This window comes from Eubalaena glacialis, chromosome 4 (assembly GCF_028564815.1).
Source record: "Eubalaena glacialis isolate mEubGla1 chromosome 4, mEubGla1.1.hap2.+ XY, whole genome shotgun sequence".
NCBI classification, from domain to species: Eukaryota; Metazoa; Chordata; class Mammalia; order Artiodactyla; family Balaenidae; genus Eubalaena; species Eubalaena glacialis.
The window spans coordinates 158,664,844-158,684,035 of record NC_083719.1 but is presented as its reverse complement, the minus strand read 5'-3'; the positions used below and the strand labels follow the sequence as shown (position 1 = coordinate 158,684,035).

Genomic DNA, 19,192 nt, shown 5'->3' with positions numbered 1-19,192 from the left:
ACTGTAAGATTCTCTTAGTGTTGCTATAGCTTGTGTTCACCCTGCCTGGATTCCAGCAGGAGTCCTGGAGATCATGCCCAGGGCCTCCTCAGCTCCAGCAGTGGCCGTGTGCCCTCCTTCTGCCCTTCCTGCTGATCCTTCACGGGGCTGGGAAGTCCAAGATCCTGCCCCTGGACTTTGCCTACTTGAGGCCCCAGCTGTGCACCAGGCTGGGTGCCTGTCACACGTTCCCACTGAACGCTTACGGCTCATCCCATTTTATGCACGGGGAAGGCGACTTAGGGACTGAGCTCGAGGCCCCCGGCGAGGCCTGCCGAGGCTCAGAGACACCCCTCGAGTGCGGGAGCAGCGGCGGGGTCACCGGGGGGCACTTCCCCGGGAGGGAAACAGCAGCGGCCGGGAGGGCGAGGCCCGTGGTGCGTCCCGAGACCAGGGCCGGGGCAGCACTAGGCGAGGCGAGCACAAACTCGGCTCCCGCGCGGCGTTGTCTAAGGAACTTCGCAGAGGTGGAGAGCCCGCCAGTCTCGTTAGCCAACTTAATTAAGGAACAAACTCGAAACGGCCCACCTTGTGGGCGGGGCCGCGGGGCAAACAGTAGCTCCGAGTCGCGCTCTGCCATGGGCGGGGCCCGAGGCGGGGGCGGGGCTTGGGCGGAGCCGGGACCACCCCACCCTCCGAGCAGTGTCTCAGAGCGAGTGCTGGCGGGCGCCATGGCCACTGATCCTCGCGGGAAGGCCGCGACTCTGGCCCTGAGGAGGCGGCTACTCAGGTACCGAGACGGCGACGCGGGGCGGGGGGGCGCGCACAAGGCACGCACGTCCGGCGCGAGCCTACAGGCCCCAGCCCCCGCGGCCTCGCGCGGCCTATCCAGGTTCCGGCGCCTCTGGCCCCTGAGACCCAGCCGCGCTCAGCCTGTCTCGGCGGTGGCATCCCGCGCCTCCCCCGCAGCGTCTTATCCACCCCCGCAGCCGCAGCCGGGCTCCTGGGAAGGCCTCGCCCAGTGGTGGCCCGCCCTCCGGACCTGGGCCCGGCTCGGGAGTGACCCAGGAAGGGACTGAAAGTCCAGACGAAGGGTGGGGTGTCGGCTCACAGGCAGCCTTAGAGAAAGTCTGCCCTTGACCTGTGTCTGAGGGGCTCTCGGTGGGACGTGGGGCATGAGGCAGCCTTGGACTAGAGCTTGGGGCTGGCCCCCAGCAGGGCAGCAGGCTTGGCTGGCAAGGACCCGTTTAGGGCCGAGAGCCAGCCACCAAATGGTGGTGCCCTCCTCACTCATCCCAGCAAAGAGACACTGCCTTCGGGAGCCCGTGTGGGTCTGGAGCAGCCACCTTTTCCCGGGACCCAAGCGACTCAGTGGGCACATGTGGAAATGAATGAAGCCACATAGCCTTCAAATGACTTAAGAAACAATTTGTTTTAGCAACTTCTTACCCCATCCTTTTTCTCCTTTCCAGCCACCTGTGGAGTGGGGGGAGTGGAGGCAGGGACACAACAACTTGCCCTTCAAGCTTTTGTCCTTTCCAGAAACTGAGAAAGGGTAGGGGGAGGCCTGTGATGGGTGGATTTCTCCCTTCCGGTCTTCAGACATGGCTGTCCATTCGTTGTCTGTCCCCACAGCAATTCCTGCAGACTCTTTTTTCCTGAGGATCCTATTAAGATTGTCCGGGGCCAAGGGCAGTACATGTATGATGAACAGGGGGCAGAATACATCGATTGCATCAACAATGTGGCTCACGGTCAGTATCATACCTCAAGATGGGGCAGGAAAGGATGCCAACACTGTGAACCTGGTCCAAGGGTGATCCTGAGGTTCAGAGACGTACAGAGAACTCAGGTTCTGCTTAGCCAGCATCCATGTGCAGAGGAGACCCAGTCTTTCTGGGGTAGCTGTAGAAGTTTCCAAGCAGTAGCTCTGCTAAATCAGCAGGAGTCAGAGACCTAAGTCTAAGGGTCCACTTCCATTTGGGACTGATGGTGAGCTCAGAGAACAGCAGTCGGCCCAGCCATGGCCAGCAACCCAACAGGACCCTGGCCGAGCCCTGGCAGTCATGGCAAGCCTTCAGCCCATGTGATCATCTCAGGTCCTGGACAAGGAAACTGAAGTAGGAATTCAGTTATCCAGATGAGGCCACCAAAGCTGGTGGAAGGAAAGGGAGTCCAGTGACTCAGCAGGGAAATTGGAGGTTAGTAGAGTTGAAAGCAGGGGCTCTAGTTCCAGACTGCCTGGGTTCATATCCCTGTCCTCCACTTGCTAACTTTCTGGCAAGTTTAAGTCTCTGTGCCTCAGTTTGCTCATCTGCAAAATGAACATGATAATACTTGGTATGCACCTCCAGATGTTTTGGGAGATTAAGTGAGTTAATTCATGTAACTTGCTTTGAGTGTGCCTGGCACTTGGTGAGCACCCAGTCATCTTCATTCTCTTATCATAATCCTTGGCCATTGGCCATCATTACTTCCAGCCCCCCTGACTGGTGAAGTCAAACCACTGACGACACCCCTACCCCCTGTCCATCCCCCAAATCCCACACCCCTGTCTTTGTCGAGCAGAAGGCCTCAAGAAGCTTCCTAAAGAACATGGGTTTTCGAGATCAGGTTTCTGCCAGAGAACTTTGCCTTCTGCCAGAAGCTCAGGGACTCCTTTCTAGGTCTCCCTTTCCAGACTGGCACCTCTGTCTCGCCCCCTCTGTCTTCAAACTCCCGTCTTTCCTCTGTACCTCTCCCTCTATAACTGCATCTCCTCTAGTTGGGTTCACAGATTGGGGCTGGGAGAGGCCCGGAGGGATTGGCTGAGTGGGGCCGGCTGTGTGATGGAGGTGGCCCTCTTGCAGTTGGGCACTGCCACCCTCTCGTGGTCCAAGCAGCACACGAACAGAACCAGGTGCTCAACACCAACAGCCGGTACCTGCACGACAACATCGTGGATTACGCACAGAGGCTGTCCGAGACCCTACCGGAGAAGCTCTGTGTGTTTTATTTCCTGAATTCTGGGTAAGTGCACTGTGGCCAGCCCCCAGCAAAAGGATGAGACAACGATGGAGAGATTTGCTCACATGGGCATAGCATCGTGTAGCCGACGGAGTGTGGGGAGAAGCAGCCCTCAGTGGGCCAGGCACCCACGCTTCCTAGCTGCAGGCCCCGCTGCTTCTCTGTCAGATCCACTTTCCTGTTCTCTTTGTAAGGGGTGCCATTACCTCTCTTCTAAGATCATTGTTGGGGCTTACCAAGGTAATATGTTCCTTTATTTCTGCTTTATGCATACACAGGCACAGTGCTGGGAGCTACAGCCAAAATCCCTGCTCTGTAAGGAATAGAAACATCAAAGATGCTTCAAAGAAATACAAAATTACAAAGGGGAGTCATTGTCTGGAGGAAAACTACAGAGAATAATGAGGCATAGAAGCAGTGGGGTGACCTGGCCTGCTCTGAGAGGGTCGGGGAAGGCGTCCCTGAAGAAGTGATGTTAGGCTAAGAGCTGACTAGGGGACAGCTAGATGAGGAGGAAGGTAGGGTGCTGCCCGCTCCATTGGAAGTGTTCTTGTCAAGGTCACCACACGGAACAGCCTGTGCAGAGGTCCTGTGGCAGGAAGAATATTTGCACCCCAGCACACTTGAGCTGAAAGGCAGCCAGTGAGGGAGGGCAGAGGGTGGGAGCCTGCGGACACTGGGGAGGGAGGCAGGGCCTGTCACCCAGGGCTTTATTGGTCAAGTGAGGAATCTGTGTATCCTAAGAGCATTGGGAAGCCATGAGAGGGTTTTAATGAGGTAAGTGGTGTCATCAGGACTGGAGGAAAGCAAGAATGAACACCATTAGGCACCAGTTTAGTGGCCGGTGATAGGTTATGCTACACTGGGAGTAGCAGTGGAGGCAGAAATGGCAGATGATGGCGTGTACACAGAACCAGCCCAGTGTGCCTGGGAGAGAAAAGTACAGAGAATTATGAGGCATTGAAGCAGTGGGGGGACCTGGTCTCTTTGCTGCCCTTGTCTTCCTGTCTCTCAGTAATACTGACTGAGTTACCACTCTCTCTGGAAATGCTTTCTGATCTTGCTTCCAGAACATTTCATGCTTCTGGTTTCCTGCCAGCTCCTGGCCACTCCCCCTATCTCCTATGCTGATTCTTCCTACTCTATTCCTCAGGGCTGCTCCTCTCTGAGCCCTCTGCCTTGCTGACCTCATCCATTCCCGTGTATTACATATCATCCACATGCTGGTGACTCCCAACTTTGTATCTTTTTTTTTTTTAATTATTTATTTATTTATTTGGCTGTGCCAGGTATTAGTTGCAGCACGCGGGATCTTCGTTGCGGCGTGCGGGATCTTTAGTTGCGACATGTGAGATCTAGTTCCCTGACCAGGGATCAAACCTGGGCCCCCTGCATTGGGAGTGTGGAGTCTTAACCACTGGACCACCAGGGAAGTCCCCCAAATTTGTATCTTAAACCCAGATGTTTCCCATGTGTTCCAGCCTCAAGGTTCTAACTGCCCACTTGACTTTGGAACAGGTCTAACATCACCTGTCCAAAAGACGTCAGGAGTTGATCGTTGGGCTTCCCTGGTGGCGCAGTGGTTAAGAATCTGCCTGCCAATGCAGGGGACACGGCTTCTATCCCTGGTCCGGGAAGATCCCACATGCCGCGGAGCAACTAACCCCATGAGCCACAACTACTGAGCCTGTGCTCTAGAGCCCACGAGCCACAAATACTGAGCCCGCGTGCTGCAACTGCTGAAGCCCGCACGCCTAGAGCCCATGCTCCGCAACAAGAGAAGCCACCGCAATGAGAAGCCCACGCACCACAACAAAGAGTAGCCCCCGCTTGCTGCAACTAGAGAAAGCCCGTGCGCAGCAACGAAGACCCAATGCAGCTAAAAATAAATAAATAAAATAAATAAATTTATTTTTTAAAAAAAGAAAAGAAAGAGTTGTCTTCGCTAACACCTGGTGTGGGACCATGGCACTGGCTCTCCCTGACATTCTCAGGCACCTACCCCAGACTTTCCCAAGAAGACCGGCTGTCCCTCACCCTATCTGTCCTGGCAAATGGCAGCACCGTCTGCGCCTCTGCTCAAGGTAGAAACGCACCCTCCTCCCAGTCCTGCATCAGGCTTGCCTTGTCTGTCTCCAGGTTGTCTCCTAACCCCATCCACCTCTCTCTGTCTGCGTGGTCACCACCTGCTCTCACCTTCATGTCCTCCTTCTAGGTCTCCTCACTTGCACTTTAATTCCCTTCTACTCCATTATATACACAGAGAGGCTTTCTTCTCATATGGGAGCTGAATCATGCCCCTTCTCTGATTAAAACTTTTCAGTAGCTTCACATGGCACTGAGAAGAAAATCCAGGCTCCTTCTGCAGCGCTGCCTGTCTCCCCACTTCCTCTCTCATGCTGCCCCTGGCCTCCCTTGTCTTGTTGTGGTTCCCTGAGCAATTTTCCTTCACAAGGTCTTTGTGTGTGCTGCTCACTCTGCCTAGAAACTTCACCCTCAGAACTCTACAGGTGTGGCCTTAGTCTGTTCTGGCTGCCATAACAAAATACTATAGACAAGGTGGCTTAAACAGAAATTTATTGTCCCACAGTTCTGGAAGTCAGAATCCAAGATCAAGGTGCTGGCAGATTTGGTTTCGTTGAGGCCTCTCTCCTTGGTTGCAGGTGGCCACTTTCTCACTGTCTTCACATGGCCTTTCTTCCGAGCATGCACACCCCCGGGTGTCTCTCTGTGTGTCCAAATGTCTTCTTACAAAGAGACCAGTTGTATTGGATTAGGGCCACCCAGATGGCCTCATTTTAACTTAATCACCTCTTTAAAGGCCCTGTCTCTAAATACAATCACATTCTGAGATACTGGGAGTTAGGGCTTCAACACATAAATTTGGGGAAACACGATTCAGCCCATAACACCCCTTATCTAAGGTAGGGCCCCACCTGGTTCTCTCGGCACCCTGTGTCCATTGTAGCACTTACCAAATGATCATTCTGTCTTTGTTTTTTGGCTTTCATGACACATAGTAGAATGTAAGTTCCAGGAGGGCCAGAGCCTGCCTGTTTTGCTTACTATTTTCGCCCCCAGCTCCTAGCACATTGAAGGCATTTGATAAATATTTACTGAATGAATAAGTGAATGACTAATGAATGGTGTCCTAAGAATCTTCTTGCTGCTGGAAGGGCTCCTCCTTCCCTCCAGGTTTCTCTGTAGAAAGCAGTTATCCTGGAGGGAAAGCCCTTGGACAGCTGTCCAAGCAGTATCCACTTTTTCTGTCATAGGTCAGAAGCCAACGACCTGGCCCTGAGGCTGGCGCGCCAATACACAGGACACTGGGACGTGGTGGTATTAGATCAGTAAGTGCCATTTCCAGAAGCGTGGGCCTGCTGCTTATTGGGGATCAGTGAGGCTCTGATTTTGGGTGCCTTGGGCAGGAAAGAAGAGGAGCCTGGGCCTGGAGAGGATCATGAGGACCTGGCCACAGAGACACCCCACACACACACACCAGGCGTCTCTTTCCCCCTGGCGTCTCTTCCGTGGTGGCAGCTTCTGGGGAGCAGAGAATGCTTTATAAGGTGGTGAGAGTTGGTCCCACATATTAGGTATTAAAACTGTTCCAGGGACTTCCCTGGTGGGCCAGTGGTTAGGACTCTGCACTGCCAATGCAGGGGGCGCGGGTTCAATCCCTGGTCGGGGAACTAAGATCCCACATGCCGTGTGGCACGGCCAAAAGATAAAAAAATAAAAAATGTTCCAACAGTAGCTCCCATTGTACTGAGTATCTGCTGTGCACAAGACCCAGGCCCAGGGTTAGAGCATTATCACATTTAAGGTTCATTACAACCATGAAGGAGAAACACCACCCCCCCCCAACTTTACAGAGGAGGGAACTGAGCCCAAAGATTTTAACGATCAGCCACCGTTACATAGCTAGTAAGTGGCCTTGGAGGAAGGCTCGCTGACTCCAAGGCCTGTGCTCGTCCCTGGCCCTAGGACTCAGGCTGTGTCTGAAAGGTTGGTCTTCCCTGAGTGTTTCCTGAGGTGAATAGACAGTTGTCAGGGCCAGGCCAGGGAGTACATGACACCTGGGCCTGAGCCCACTCTCCCTTCTCCTCCCCAGTGCTTATCATGGTCACCTGAGCTCCCTGATCGACATCAGCCCCTACAAGTTCCGGGACCTGGATGGCCAGAAGGAGTGGGTCCACGTGGTATGCACTGCTCAAGTGGGCAACAGGTCGGTGCTTGCGCCTCAGCCTGGATGACATGGCGCTGTCACTCCCCACAGGCACCTCTCCCAGACACCTACCGGGGCCCCTACCGGGAGGACCACCCCAATCCAGCTGTGGCCTATGCCAGCGAGGTGAAACGTGTGGTCGGCAGTGCACAGGAGAAGGGCAGGAAGGTAACCACATCCACGCAGGTCTGGTCCAGCAAACAGCAAATGTTGCCAGCCCTGGACTGGATCTTGGGAACCCTGAGAGAAATTGGAACCAGGGCCTGCCCTTTGGGAGTCTAGTAGGGGGATTAAGTGCTCAGCAGAGAGTTTAGGTAGAGATATGTCCTGGGCGTTACTGGACTCCAAGGGCCCAAGCTGGACTGGTGTGTGTGTGATGGTGGGCCCGTGGAGGGGGTGCTGCCTGATTTTAGTAATATAAGGTGAGTAGGAGTTAGCCACTCAAGGCGAGGTCGGGGGTAGACAAGGAAAGGCATCCTCAACAGAGTGGTGGCCTGTGCAGAAACCATGTGAGTATGGGGCCAGGCTGAGCCGGCAGGAGATGAACCTAGAGAAGCAGGCAGGACCATAGGCCCGCGAACTGCAAGTGCCCCTTTAGCTGAGAGGCTAGAGACCATGGGGGACCTTTATAGAGTTTTAAGAGAGAAGGTAATAGGACCAGGGAATGCACTTGAATGGGGCCAGTCTGAGGGCAGGTGACATGAGGAGGCCCTGTTGGCCCGAGTGAGCAATGGGGAGACCCACCCAGGGCAGCGTAGTAGAGATGGATTGTGGGGCAGAGACAGTAGAGATGTGTCATACCCTGGAAGAGCAGCAGCCACGGCAACAGTAGAGGGGAGGCAGCTGGTGATTGGTATGAGGGCTCTCTAGAAGGCTTTGCTGAAGGAGTGACAACTGAACACAGGATATATAGCAAAGACAGGCCAGAAAGGTTGGCAGAGCCAGATCCAGGAAGCCTGGCCCATGCATTTCAGATGCTCTGCACCTACTTATATAAAACCAAAAAAGAGATTGCTGTGGTGGCAGCATGGGTGGGTGACCGGTCTCCCACCCCGTCAGTCCTTCCTTCATCCCAGCAGTAGCCTCTGAAGCAGCTCCAAGGCAGAACACAGTTTGGAAGTCATTGCTGTAAGCAAAAGGGTCAGTGAAGGGTTTTAAACAGGACAGTGATGAGCTCAGTGTCTACGTTGAGGCATCACCCTGGTGGCCAGTGGAGGATGGATTGGAAGAGATGTCCAGTTAGAAGGCAGGAGGCCAAGGCAGAAACTGGCAGATCTGCCAGGAGGCAGGAGTATCCAGCGGGGAGGGGAAGGAGTGGGTGCAAAGATGTTACAGGGATAGAGTCAGAGGCTGTGCTGACTGATAGATGAAGAAGGAGGCTGGATCAAGGATGGGGCCAGATTTCTGTCCTAGTTGGGAGGGATGGGACTCACCATATGGGAGAAGGGAAGGAACAGGCTTATGGGGGAGAAGTCAGTGGATTTCATCTGGAGCATGCTAAGTACAGGGGGTCTGGAGGCATCCAGGTGGTAAGAATTGGTTCAAGGCCTGAAAAAATTACGTCACAGACCCTCAGGTGTGATGTGGAGCCTAAAGTGGGGGCACAGTGCGGACAGTAACTCATCACGTTTGGAGCCAGCACTGAGCCAGCATCAGCGGACGTGCTCAGCTTGCAGCTCAGCCCCTCCGCAGTGCCGTTCCCTTCTCCTCCACAGATTGCAGCGTTCTTTGCTGAGTCTCTGCCCAGTGTGGGAGGGCAGATCATTCCCCCTGCTGGCTACTTCCCAGAAGTGGCAGGGTGAGTAGGTGGGAGAGGCTGCCCCAGGGTGGGGTTTGCCAGCCTTTGTTCCAAATTCCAACCTCAGCCTGGCCTGTTTGCCAGAATTGTCAGACAAAGCCCCTGAAGAAATAGTGGCTCCAAGAAGGCCAGCTATCTGCATAAGGTCCCCACCTTACTGATGGCAAAGCCAGGATTCAGAGTCCCAAGACCTCCCAGCTCTTGGTCTGCTCCCTCTCACCACAATCCCCCATCAGCCGTGTGTCCTCTGCCACAGGCACATCCGCAGGGCCGGAGGGGTCTTTGTTGCAGATGAGATTCAAGTGGGCTTTGGCCGAGTAGGCAAGCACTTCTGGGCCTTCCAGCTGCAGGGGGAAGACTTTGTCCCCGACATTGTCACCATGGGCAAGTCCATTGGCAATGGCCACCCTGTAGCCTGTGTGGCCACAACACAAGCTGTGGCGAGGGCATTTGAAGCCACCGGCGTCGAGTACTTCAACACGGTGAGTGAAGGCTCCAGGGCCAGGAAGCACCATGGTGGCTTCTGTACAAACAAGGCCACTACTACTCACTAATTTTTTTGTAAATATAGTTGTTTTATCATAAATATTACAGTAAATATAAATAGATATAACCCATATAAACAAAAGCTCTTTGGCTTCCTCACAAGTTTTTGAGAGTGTAAGGGAATTCTAAGACCAAAAGTTTGAGAACCACTGCATTATCATTCGATTCTAGTTTTTTCAAATCTTTTTGTTAACTTCTGACTTACTGCCACTTATTCTTTTTTTTTTTTTTAAACATCTTTATTGAAGTATAATTGCTTTACAATGGTGTGTTAGCTTCTGCTTTATAACAAAGTGAATCAGTTATACATATACATATGTTCCCATATCTCTTCCCTCTTGCATCTCCCTCCCTCCCACCCTCCCTATCCCACCCCTCTAGGTGGTCACAAAGCACCGAGCTGATCTCCCTGTGCTATGCGGCTGCTTCCCACTAGCTATCTATTTTACATTTGGTAGTGTATATATGTCCATGACACTCTCTCACCCTGTCACATCTCACCCCTCCCCCTCCCCATATCTTCAAGTCCATTCTCTAGTAGGTCTGTGTCTTTCACTTATTCTTTTGATACTTATTCTGTAAAATGTGTTGAGGTGATCTGGTACGTGATTGTTCTACATGTCCTTGGGAAATTGTGGGTTCTCTAAATGTTGTATGCCAGACTCTCTGAATGTCTCTTAGGTCACACTTGTTAATTGTGTTGTTTGAATCTTCTGTATTCTTACTGGATTTTTTTTTTTCCTACTTAACCTATTAATAATTTAGAACTGTGTGTTTAAATCTCACACTATGATGAAAAATCAGTTTTTTTCTTGTAATACTGTTAATTTTTGCTTCATATATTGTGAGGCTATTAAGTAATATGTATACTACTTAATAATATTAAGTAGTATATATATATATACTTTTGGTTTTTTTTGGCCGCGCTGCTTGGCTTGTGGGATCTTACTTCCCCGACCAGGGATTGAACCTGTGCCCTCGGCAGTGGAAGCATGGAGTCCTAACCACTGGACTGCCAGGGAATTCCCAGTATATATATATTTTTATTTCTGTATGTTCATTGGGAATTGAATCTTCTTCTTGATTGAGGTATAATTGACATATAACATTATATTGATTGCAGGTGTACAACGTAATGATACAATACTTTGTGTGTATGTATATATGTGTGTATATATATATATGTGTATATATGTATATATATAGTGTGATCACCACGATAAGTCTAGTTAACATCCATCACCATACATGGTTACAATTTTTTTTTTTCTTATGATGAGAACCTTTAAGATCTATTCTCTTAGCAGCTTTCAACTTACAATACAGTATTATTAACTACAGTCACTATGCTGTACATTACGTCCCTGGGACTTAATTATTTTATACCTGAAAGTTTGTACCTTTTGACCCCCTTCACCCATTTCGCCCACCCCCACCTCTGGCAATCACCAATCTGTTCTCTGTATCTAAGAGTTCAGAGTTTTTTGGGTGTTTGGTTTTTGGTTTTCTTAGATTCCATATATAAGTGGAATCATATGGTATTTGTCTTCTCTGTCAGATTTATTTCACTTAGCATAATGCCCTTAAGTTATGAAAGCATCTTGTTGCAAATGGCAAGATTTCCTTCTTTTTTAGGGCTGAATTTTATATAAATATAAATATATATATATATATATATATATATATATTCCATTCATCAATCTACAGATACATATCTTGACTATTGTAAATAATTCTGCCATGACTGTAGGGTTGCAGATAGCTGTTTAAGATAGTATTTTCAGTTCCTTCAGATAAATATCCAAAGTGGAATTGCTGGATCACATGGTAGTTCTATTTTTAGTTTTTTGAGTAACCTCCATACTGTTTTCCATAGTGGCTGCACCAATGTGCATTCCCACCAACAATGCACAAGGATTCCTTTTTCTCCACAACCTTGCCAACACTTGTTATTTCTGGTCTTTTTGATAATAGCCATTCTAACAGGTGTGAGGTGACATCTCATGGTGGTTTTGATTTGCATTGCCCTGACGATTAGTGGTGTTGAGCACCTTTTCGTGTACCTGTTAGCCATCTGTATGTCTTCTTTGGAAAAATGTCTATTCAGATCTTCTACCCAATTTTTTTAAAAATTTATTTATTTAATTTATTTATTTTTGGCTGTGTTGGGTCTTCGTTGCTGTGTGCGGGCTTTCTCTAGTTGCGGCGAGTGGAGGCTACTCTTTGTTGACGTGCACAGGCTTCTCATTGTGGTGGCTTCTCTTGTTGCAGAGCACAGGCTCTAGGTGCACAGGCTTCAGTAGCTGTGGCACGTGGGTTCAGTAGTTGTGGCGCACGGGCTTAGTTGCTCCGTGGCATGTGGGATCTTCCTGGACCAGGGCTTGAACCCGTGTCCCCTGCATTGGCAGGTGGATTCTTAACCACTGCGCCACCAGGGAAGCCCCTCTACCCAATTTTTAATTGTATTGCTTTGTTTTTTGCTACCGAGTTACATGAATTCTTTATATATTTTGGATATTAGCTCCTTATCAGATACATGATTTGCAAATATTTTCTCCCAGTCAGTTGATTGCCTTTTCATTTTGTTGATGATTTGCTGTGCAGAGCTTTTTAGTTTGATGTAGTCCCACTTGTTTATTTTTGCTTTTGTTACCTTTGCTTTCAGTGTCAAATCCAAAAAATCATTGCCAAGACCAATGTCAAGGAGCTTATACCGCCTCTGTTTTCTTTAGGAGTTTTATGATTTCATGTCTTACATTCAAATCTTCGGTCCATTTTGAGTTAATTTTTGGTGTATGGTATAAAATAGTGGTCCAGTTTCATTCTTTTGCATGTGGCTGTGCAGTTTCTCAAGAATTGAGTCTTTTATCATATGGAGTAATCTTTTCCATTCTTAATAATGTTTTTGGTCTTAAAGTTTATTTTATCTGATATTATAAAGCTAAGTCAGCTTTCTTTTGACTATCAATTACCCAATGTATTATTTTCCACCCTTCTATTTTCAGCCTTGTGTGCTCATGCTTTAGGTGTATTTCTTTTAACCAGCATATATCTAGAATTTGGGGTTTTGCCCAAATCTGTTAATATTTGACTTCAAAGTAATGACTTTAAATTTAACGTAACTATTGATATATTTAGGCCTATTGCTAGCATCTTAATTTATAATTTCAGTTTACCATTCTTTTCTGTGTCTTTTAATCCTTCCTATTTTATTTAAGTATCTGTATTACAAGTATTTCATCCCAAATTCATTTCAGTGCAAGCCTTTATGTTGCAAACCTTCTGAGGTCTTCTGTGCCTAAGGGTATTTGTGTCAGGCCCTCATATTTAACTATTTTAGCTAAAAATAAAATCTAGGTCCTAGTTACTGTAAAAGTATATTCCAGGGACTTCCCTGGCTGTCCAGTGGTTAAGACTCCATGCTTCCACTCCAGGGGGCACAGGTTCAATCCCTGGTCGGGGAACTAAGATTCTGCATGCCACGCGGCATGGCCTAAATAAATAAAGTCAGTGCTGATGGATTCATTTTAAAAAGTGTATTCCATTGTCACCTTGCATGCAGTGTTGCTGTTAAAAACGCTGAAATCACTGATTCTTTTTTAGTTGAGATATAATTCACATACTATAAAATTTACTCTTTCAAATACAAATTCAATGGTTTTTAATTCAAGTACAATTCAGTCTTTTGTAGTATACTCACCAAGTTGTTCAGCCTTTATCACTGTCTTAATTTTCATTGTTGTAGTACATATTCATCACCCCAAAAAGCAACTCCATACCCATTAGCAATCACTCCCCATTGCCTTTTCTCTACAAGTACTGGCAATCACTAACCTTCTTACTGTCTCCATGGATTTGCCTGTTCTTGACATTTCACATAAATGCAGTCACACAATATGTGACCTTTTGTGTCTGGCTTCTATCACGTAGCATAATGTTTTCAAGGTTCATCCATGCTATAGCATGAATCAGTCCTTCATTCCTTTTTATGAATGATTAATGTTTCATTGTATGAGTATACCATGTTTCATTTATCCATTCTTCAGTTAATGTTTTGGTTGTTTCCTCTCCTTGGTTATTATGAATAATGCTGCAGTTGACCATTCAGTGTAGATGTTTTTGTATGGAATGTTTTCAGTTCTTTTGAGCGTATACCTTACCTATGAGTGGAATTGCTGGGTCATATGGCAACTCTTAAGTTTAACTTTTTGAGGAATGACAAACTTTTTCCAAGCAGCTATACCACTTTACATGCAACGTATGAGGGTTCCAATTTCTCCATATCCTCTCCAGCATTTATTTTTTCTCTTTTATTATAGCCATCATAGTGAGTGTGAAGTGGTATCTCATTATGATTTGCATTTGCCTGATGGCTAGAGGTGTTGAGAATCTTCTCATGTGCTTATTCACCATTTATATATATATATATGTATCCCAATATATATGACATATGTATTCCAAAGAATATATCCTTTGCACATTTTTTAATTGGGTTACCTGTCTTTTTTTGCTGAGTTGTAAGCGTTCTTTGTGTATCCTAAATACTAGATTCTTACCAAATATATAATTTGTAAGTATTTTCTCCCATTATTTGAGGTGTCTTTTCACTTTCTCGGTAGTATCCTTTGAAGCACGTAAGTTTTTAATTTTGATGAAGTCCAGTTTATTTTTTCTTTGGTTGTTTGTACTTTGCAGTCATAGCTAACAAACCATTGCCTAATCAAAGGTCATGAAGATTTACACCTCTGTTTTCTTCCTAGAATTTTACAGTTTTAGTTCTTATATTTAGGTATTGGATCCATTTTGAGCTAGTTTTTAAATATGGTATGAGGTGGGGTTACTTAACTTTGCATATAGATATCCAGTTGTCCCAACACCTTTTGCTGAAAAGACTATTCTTTATTATATCTTATCCCATTGAATGGTCTTGGCACCCTTGTCAAGAATCAATCAACCAGGGCTTCCCTGGTGGTGCAGTGGTTAAGAATCCGCCTGCCAACGCAGGGTACGTGGGTTTGAACCCTGGTCCGGGAAGATCCCACATGCCGTGGAGCAACTAAGCCCATGCGCCACAACTACTGAGCCTGCACTCTAGAGCCCACGAGCCACAACTACTGAAGCCCGTGTGCCACAGCTACTGAAGCCCACGCACCTAGAGCCTGTGCTCTGCAACAAGAGAAGCCACTACAATGAGAAGCCCACGCACTGCAACAAAGAGTAGCCCCCGCTCTCAGCAACTAGAGAAAATCCGTGTGCAGCAGCGAAGACCCAATGCAGCCAAAAATTAAATAAATGAATTTTTTAAAAAATCAACCGTAAATGCATGGATTTTTATTTATTTATTTGGCTGCATTGGGTCTTAGGTGCAGCACACGGGATCTTTGTTGTGGCATGCAGGATCTTTCGTTGCAGCACACAGGCTCAGTAGTTGCAGTGCGCAGGCTCTCTAGTTGTGGTGCGCGTGTTCTAGATCTAGCACATGGGCTTAGTTGCCCCGTGGCATGTGGGATCTTAGTTCCCCGATCAGTGATTGAACCTGCGTCCCCTGCATTGGAAGGCGGATTCTTAACCACTGGACCACCAGGGAAGTCCTAAATGTATGGATTTAATGGTTTATTTGTAAACTTCCAGTTCTGTTCCACTGATCAAAAATCTATCCTCCTGCCAGTTGCACACAGTCTAGACTACTATACTTTGTAGTATGTTTTGAAATCAGGAACTGTTAATCCTCCAGTCTTTGTTCTTCTTTTTGAAGATTGTTTTGGCTATTCTGGGTCCCTTGCATTTCAATATGAATTTTCATAATCAGCTTGTCAATTTCTACCAAAAAAGAGCTTGGAGTTTGATAAGAGATTGCATTGAATCTGTAGATCAATTTGGAGGGTATTGCCATCTTAATAGTATTAAGTCTTATAATCCATAAACATGAGATATCTGTCCATTTATGGAGGTCTTTAATTGTTTTCAATCATGTTCATAATTTTCATTGTAAAAGTCTTTTTTTTTTTTTTTTTTTTGGCCGCACCACATGCAGGATCTTAGTTCCCTGATCAGGGATTGAACCCACACCCCCTGCAGTGGAAGCACAGAGTCTTAACCACTGGACCTCCAGGGAAGTCCCTGTAAAAGTCTTGAACTACTTTTGTTAAATTTACTCCTAAGTATTGTATTCTTTTTCATGCCTTTATAAATGGAATTGTTTTTTTCATTTCACTTTAAGATGCTTCATTGCTGGTATATAGAAATACAATTGATTTTTGGATATCTATCTTGTATCATGCAACCTTACTGAATGCATTTATTAGCTCTAGTAGTTTTTTATAGATTCTGTAGAATTTTCTGTGCACCAAATTATATCATCTGTGAATAGAAATGGTTTACTTGTTCCTTTCCATTCTGAATGCCTTTTATTTCTTTTTCTTGCCTAATTGCCCTAGAACCTCCAGTACAATATTGACTACAAATGGCAAGAGTAGACATCTTGTCTTGTTCCTAATCTTAGGGGAAAACATTCAGTCTTTCACTGTTAAGTATAATATCAGCTGTGAGTTTTGCATAGAAGCCTTTTATCAGGTTGAAGAAGTTCCCCTTTTTTCCTAATTTGTTGAGAGCTTTTAAAATGAAGTCTGTTGGGTTTTGTCAAATGCTTTTTCTTCGTTTATTGTAATGATCATGTGATTTTTTTTTGTCCTTAATCCTATTAATATGGTTTATTACATTATTTGATTTTCACATGTCAAACCAACTTTACATTGCTGAGGTAAATCCCACATGATCATGGTGTATAATCCTTTTTATATGTTGCTAGATTAAGTTTGCTATTGTAATTTTTGAGGATTTTTACATCTATGTTCTTAAGAGATATTGATCTATAGTTTTCTTGGGATATCATTGTCTGGTTTTGGTATCAGGGTAATACTGGCCTCAAAGAATGATCCAGGAAGTGTTCATGCCTCTTCTATTTTCTGGAAGACTTTTGAAAGATTGGTAGTAATTCTTTCAACGTTTTGGTAGAATTCACCAGTGAAGCAAGCCATCTGGTTCTAGGCTTTGCTTTGTGAGGATTTTTTTATTACTAATTCATTCTTTTTACTTGCCACAGGTCTATTCAGATTTTCTATTTCTTCTCGAATCAGTGCCAATATTTTTTATCTTTCTAGGAATTTGTTCATTTCATCTAAGTTATCTAGCTTGTTGACAGACAGTTGTTCACATTATTCCCTTATACTTCTTTTTACTTGTGTAAGATTGGCAGTGATGTGTCCTCTTTCATTCCTGATCTTAGTAATTTGACTCTTCTTTTTATCTTGGTCAGTCTAGCTAACATTTGTCAATTTTGTTGATTGTCTCAAAGAATCAACTTTTGGTTTTGTTGATTTTTTTCTATTGTTTTTCTATATTTCTATTTATTTCCACTGTAGTCTTTATGATTTCCTTTATTTTTGCTTTGGATTTAGTTTGCTCTTCTTTTTTATACTTTCTTAAGGTGGAAATATTCATTTGAGTTTTTTTTTAACAGAAGTATTTACAGACATGAAGTTTTCTGTAAGCATTACTTTTACCACATCCCATGAGTTTGGGTTTGTTGTGCTTTCTTTTTAATTTATCTCTAAATATTTTTTAATCTCCCTGTGACTTCTTTGACCCATTGTTTGTTTAAGCATGTTATTTAATTTTCACATATATTTTTAGTCTTTCAGTGTTCTGTTATTTATTTCTAGTTTCATTCCACTGTGGTGAGAAAGATACTTTCTGTGATTTCAGACTTTTAAAATATATTAACACTTGTTTTATAGCCTAATATATTGATATATAGTCTATCCTGGAGAATGTTCCATGTGCACTCGAGAAGAGTATTTATACTGCTTTTTTGAAGTGGAGTGTTCTGTATATAACTATTAGATCTAGTTGGTTTATAGTGTTGTTCAAGCCTTCTACTTCTTGGTTGATCTTCTGTCTAGTTGTTTATTATTGAAAATGAGAGACTGAACTCTCCAACTATTCTTATTGAATTCTGTAGTTCTCCTTTCAGTTCATTTTTTGCTTTACGTATTTGGGGGCTCTGTTGTTAAGTACATATGTATTTGTAGTGGTTATATCATTTTGATAGATTGACTCTTTTATCATTATGTTTTCCTGTGTTGCTAATAACAATTTTAATCTTGCAAGTCTTTTATGTCTGATATTACTACAGCCACCCCAGCTCTCTTGGTTACTGTTTGCATGGCATACCTTCACTCTCTTGCTTTCAACCTACTTGTGTCTTTACCAGTGCTCTTTATTTCTTCATGTGGATTTGATTTACTGTCTGATGTCCTTTCATTTCAGCCTGAAGAAATACTGTTAGTATTTCATGTAAAGTAGATCTGCTGCTGACAAATTTTTTCATTATCTAGAACTACCTTAGTTTCTCCTCTTTTTCTTTTTCTTTCTTTCTTTCTTTTTCCTTCTTTCTTTTCTTTCCTTTCTTTTTTATTCTGCACCACGCATCTTGTGGGATGTTGCATTTTAGTTCCCCAACTAGGGATTGAACCTGGGCCCTTGGCAGTGAGAGCACAGAGTCCTAACCACTGGACCACCAGGGAATTCCTGTCTCCTTTATCTTTGAAGGATACTTTTACTTTATATAGAATTCTGGACTGACAGTATTTTTCTTTCATCACTTTGAATAGGTCATCCCATTGCCTTCTGGCCTTTAGGGTTTCTGATGAGGAATCAGCTATTAATCTTGTTGAGAATCTCTTGTACATGATGAGTTGCTTCTCTCTTGCTAATTTCAATATTCTCTCTTTGTCCTTTTTTTTTTTTTTGAGGTATAATTGACAGACAACATCATATTAGTTGCAGGTGTATAATATAATGAGTCAATATTTGTGTGTATTGCAAAATGATAACCACAATAAGTTTACTTGACATCCATCACTGTAACGTTACAGTTTTTTTTCTTGTGATGAGAACTTTTAAGGTCTACTCTCTTAGTAACTTTCAAATATACAATACAGTATTGCTTGTTTGTTTGTTCTGGCAGCGCTGTGCAGCACGTGGGATCTTAGTTCCCTGACCAGTGATCGAACCCAAGCCCCCTGCAGTGGAAGCACAGAGTTTAACCACTGGACCACCAGGGAAGTCCCCAGTATTATTAACTATAGTCACCATGCTGTACCTTACATCCCTGTGACTTATTTATTTTATAACTGGAATTTTTTTACCTTTGACGACCTTCACCCATTTACCCACCCTCTTTGTTCTTGTTTTTCAGTACCTTGGTTATGTTGTGTCTAGGTATGAAACTTGTTTATTCTACTTGGAGTTCATTGAGTTCCTTGGATGTTTAGATTGTTTACAAACAATCTAATCTTGGTGTTTAACCTTGGTGTTTAATCAAATTTAGTAAGTTTTTGTCCATTGTTTCTTCAGATATTCTTTCTGCCCCTTCCTCTCCTCTCCTTCTGGAATTCTTATTTTCTTATTTGCATATGTTGGTATGCTTGTGTTCCACAGGTCTCTGAGGCTCTGTTCATTTTTTTTGTTCTTTTTTCTTTCTGATTTTCAGACTGGACAGTCTCAATCAACATATCTTCAAGTTTGCTGATTCTTTCATCTGCCTGATTAAATCTGCTGTTGAGCCTCTTAGT

At 45.1% G+C, this 19,192-nt stretch overlaps 1 protein-coding gene across 8 annotated transcripts in view; it reads left to right on the top strand.

Annotated features, from left to right (window-relative positions):
• The first annotated feature begins 671 nt into the window (after positions 1 to 671).
• Positions 672 to 19,192, top strand: part of PHYKPL (5-phosphohydroxy-L-lysine phospho-lyase) — a 25,403-nt gene continuing 6,882 nt past the window's right edge. The window contains exons 1-10 of one of the 8 annotated variants that reach the window (XM_061190029.1): positions 672 to 769; positions 1,615 to 1,733; positions 2,829 to 2,988; positions 4,911 to 5,069; positions 6,261 to 6,335; positions 7,100 to 7,187; positions 7,265 to 7,381; positions 8,929 to 9,011; positions 9,268 to 9,493; positions 18,586 to 18,641. In XM_061190029.1, the coding sequence (XP_061046012.1) occupies positions 711 to 769; positions 1,615 to 1,733; positions 2,829 to 2,988; positions 4,911 to 5,069; positions 6,261 to 6,335; positions 7,100 to 7,187; positions 7,265 to 7,381; positions 8,929 to 9,011; positions 9,268 to 9,493; positions 18,586 to 18,618 (1,119 nt within the window). In that variant the 5' untranslated portion in view covers positions 672 to 710 and the 3' untranslated portion in view covers positions 18,619 to 18,641. Of the gene's footprint in view, positions 770 to 1,614; positions 1,734 to 2,828; positions 2,989 to 4,910; positions 5,070 to 6,260; positions 6,336 to 7,099; positions 7,382 to 8,928; positions 9,012 to 9,267; positions 9,494 to 15,591; positions 15,735 to 18,585; positions 18,642 to 19,192 lie in introns of those variants that run through there. The other 7 variants (XM_061190030.1, XM_061190023.1, XM_061190024.1 and 4 more) reach the window with 7 other exon arrangements.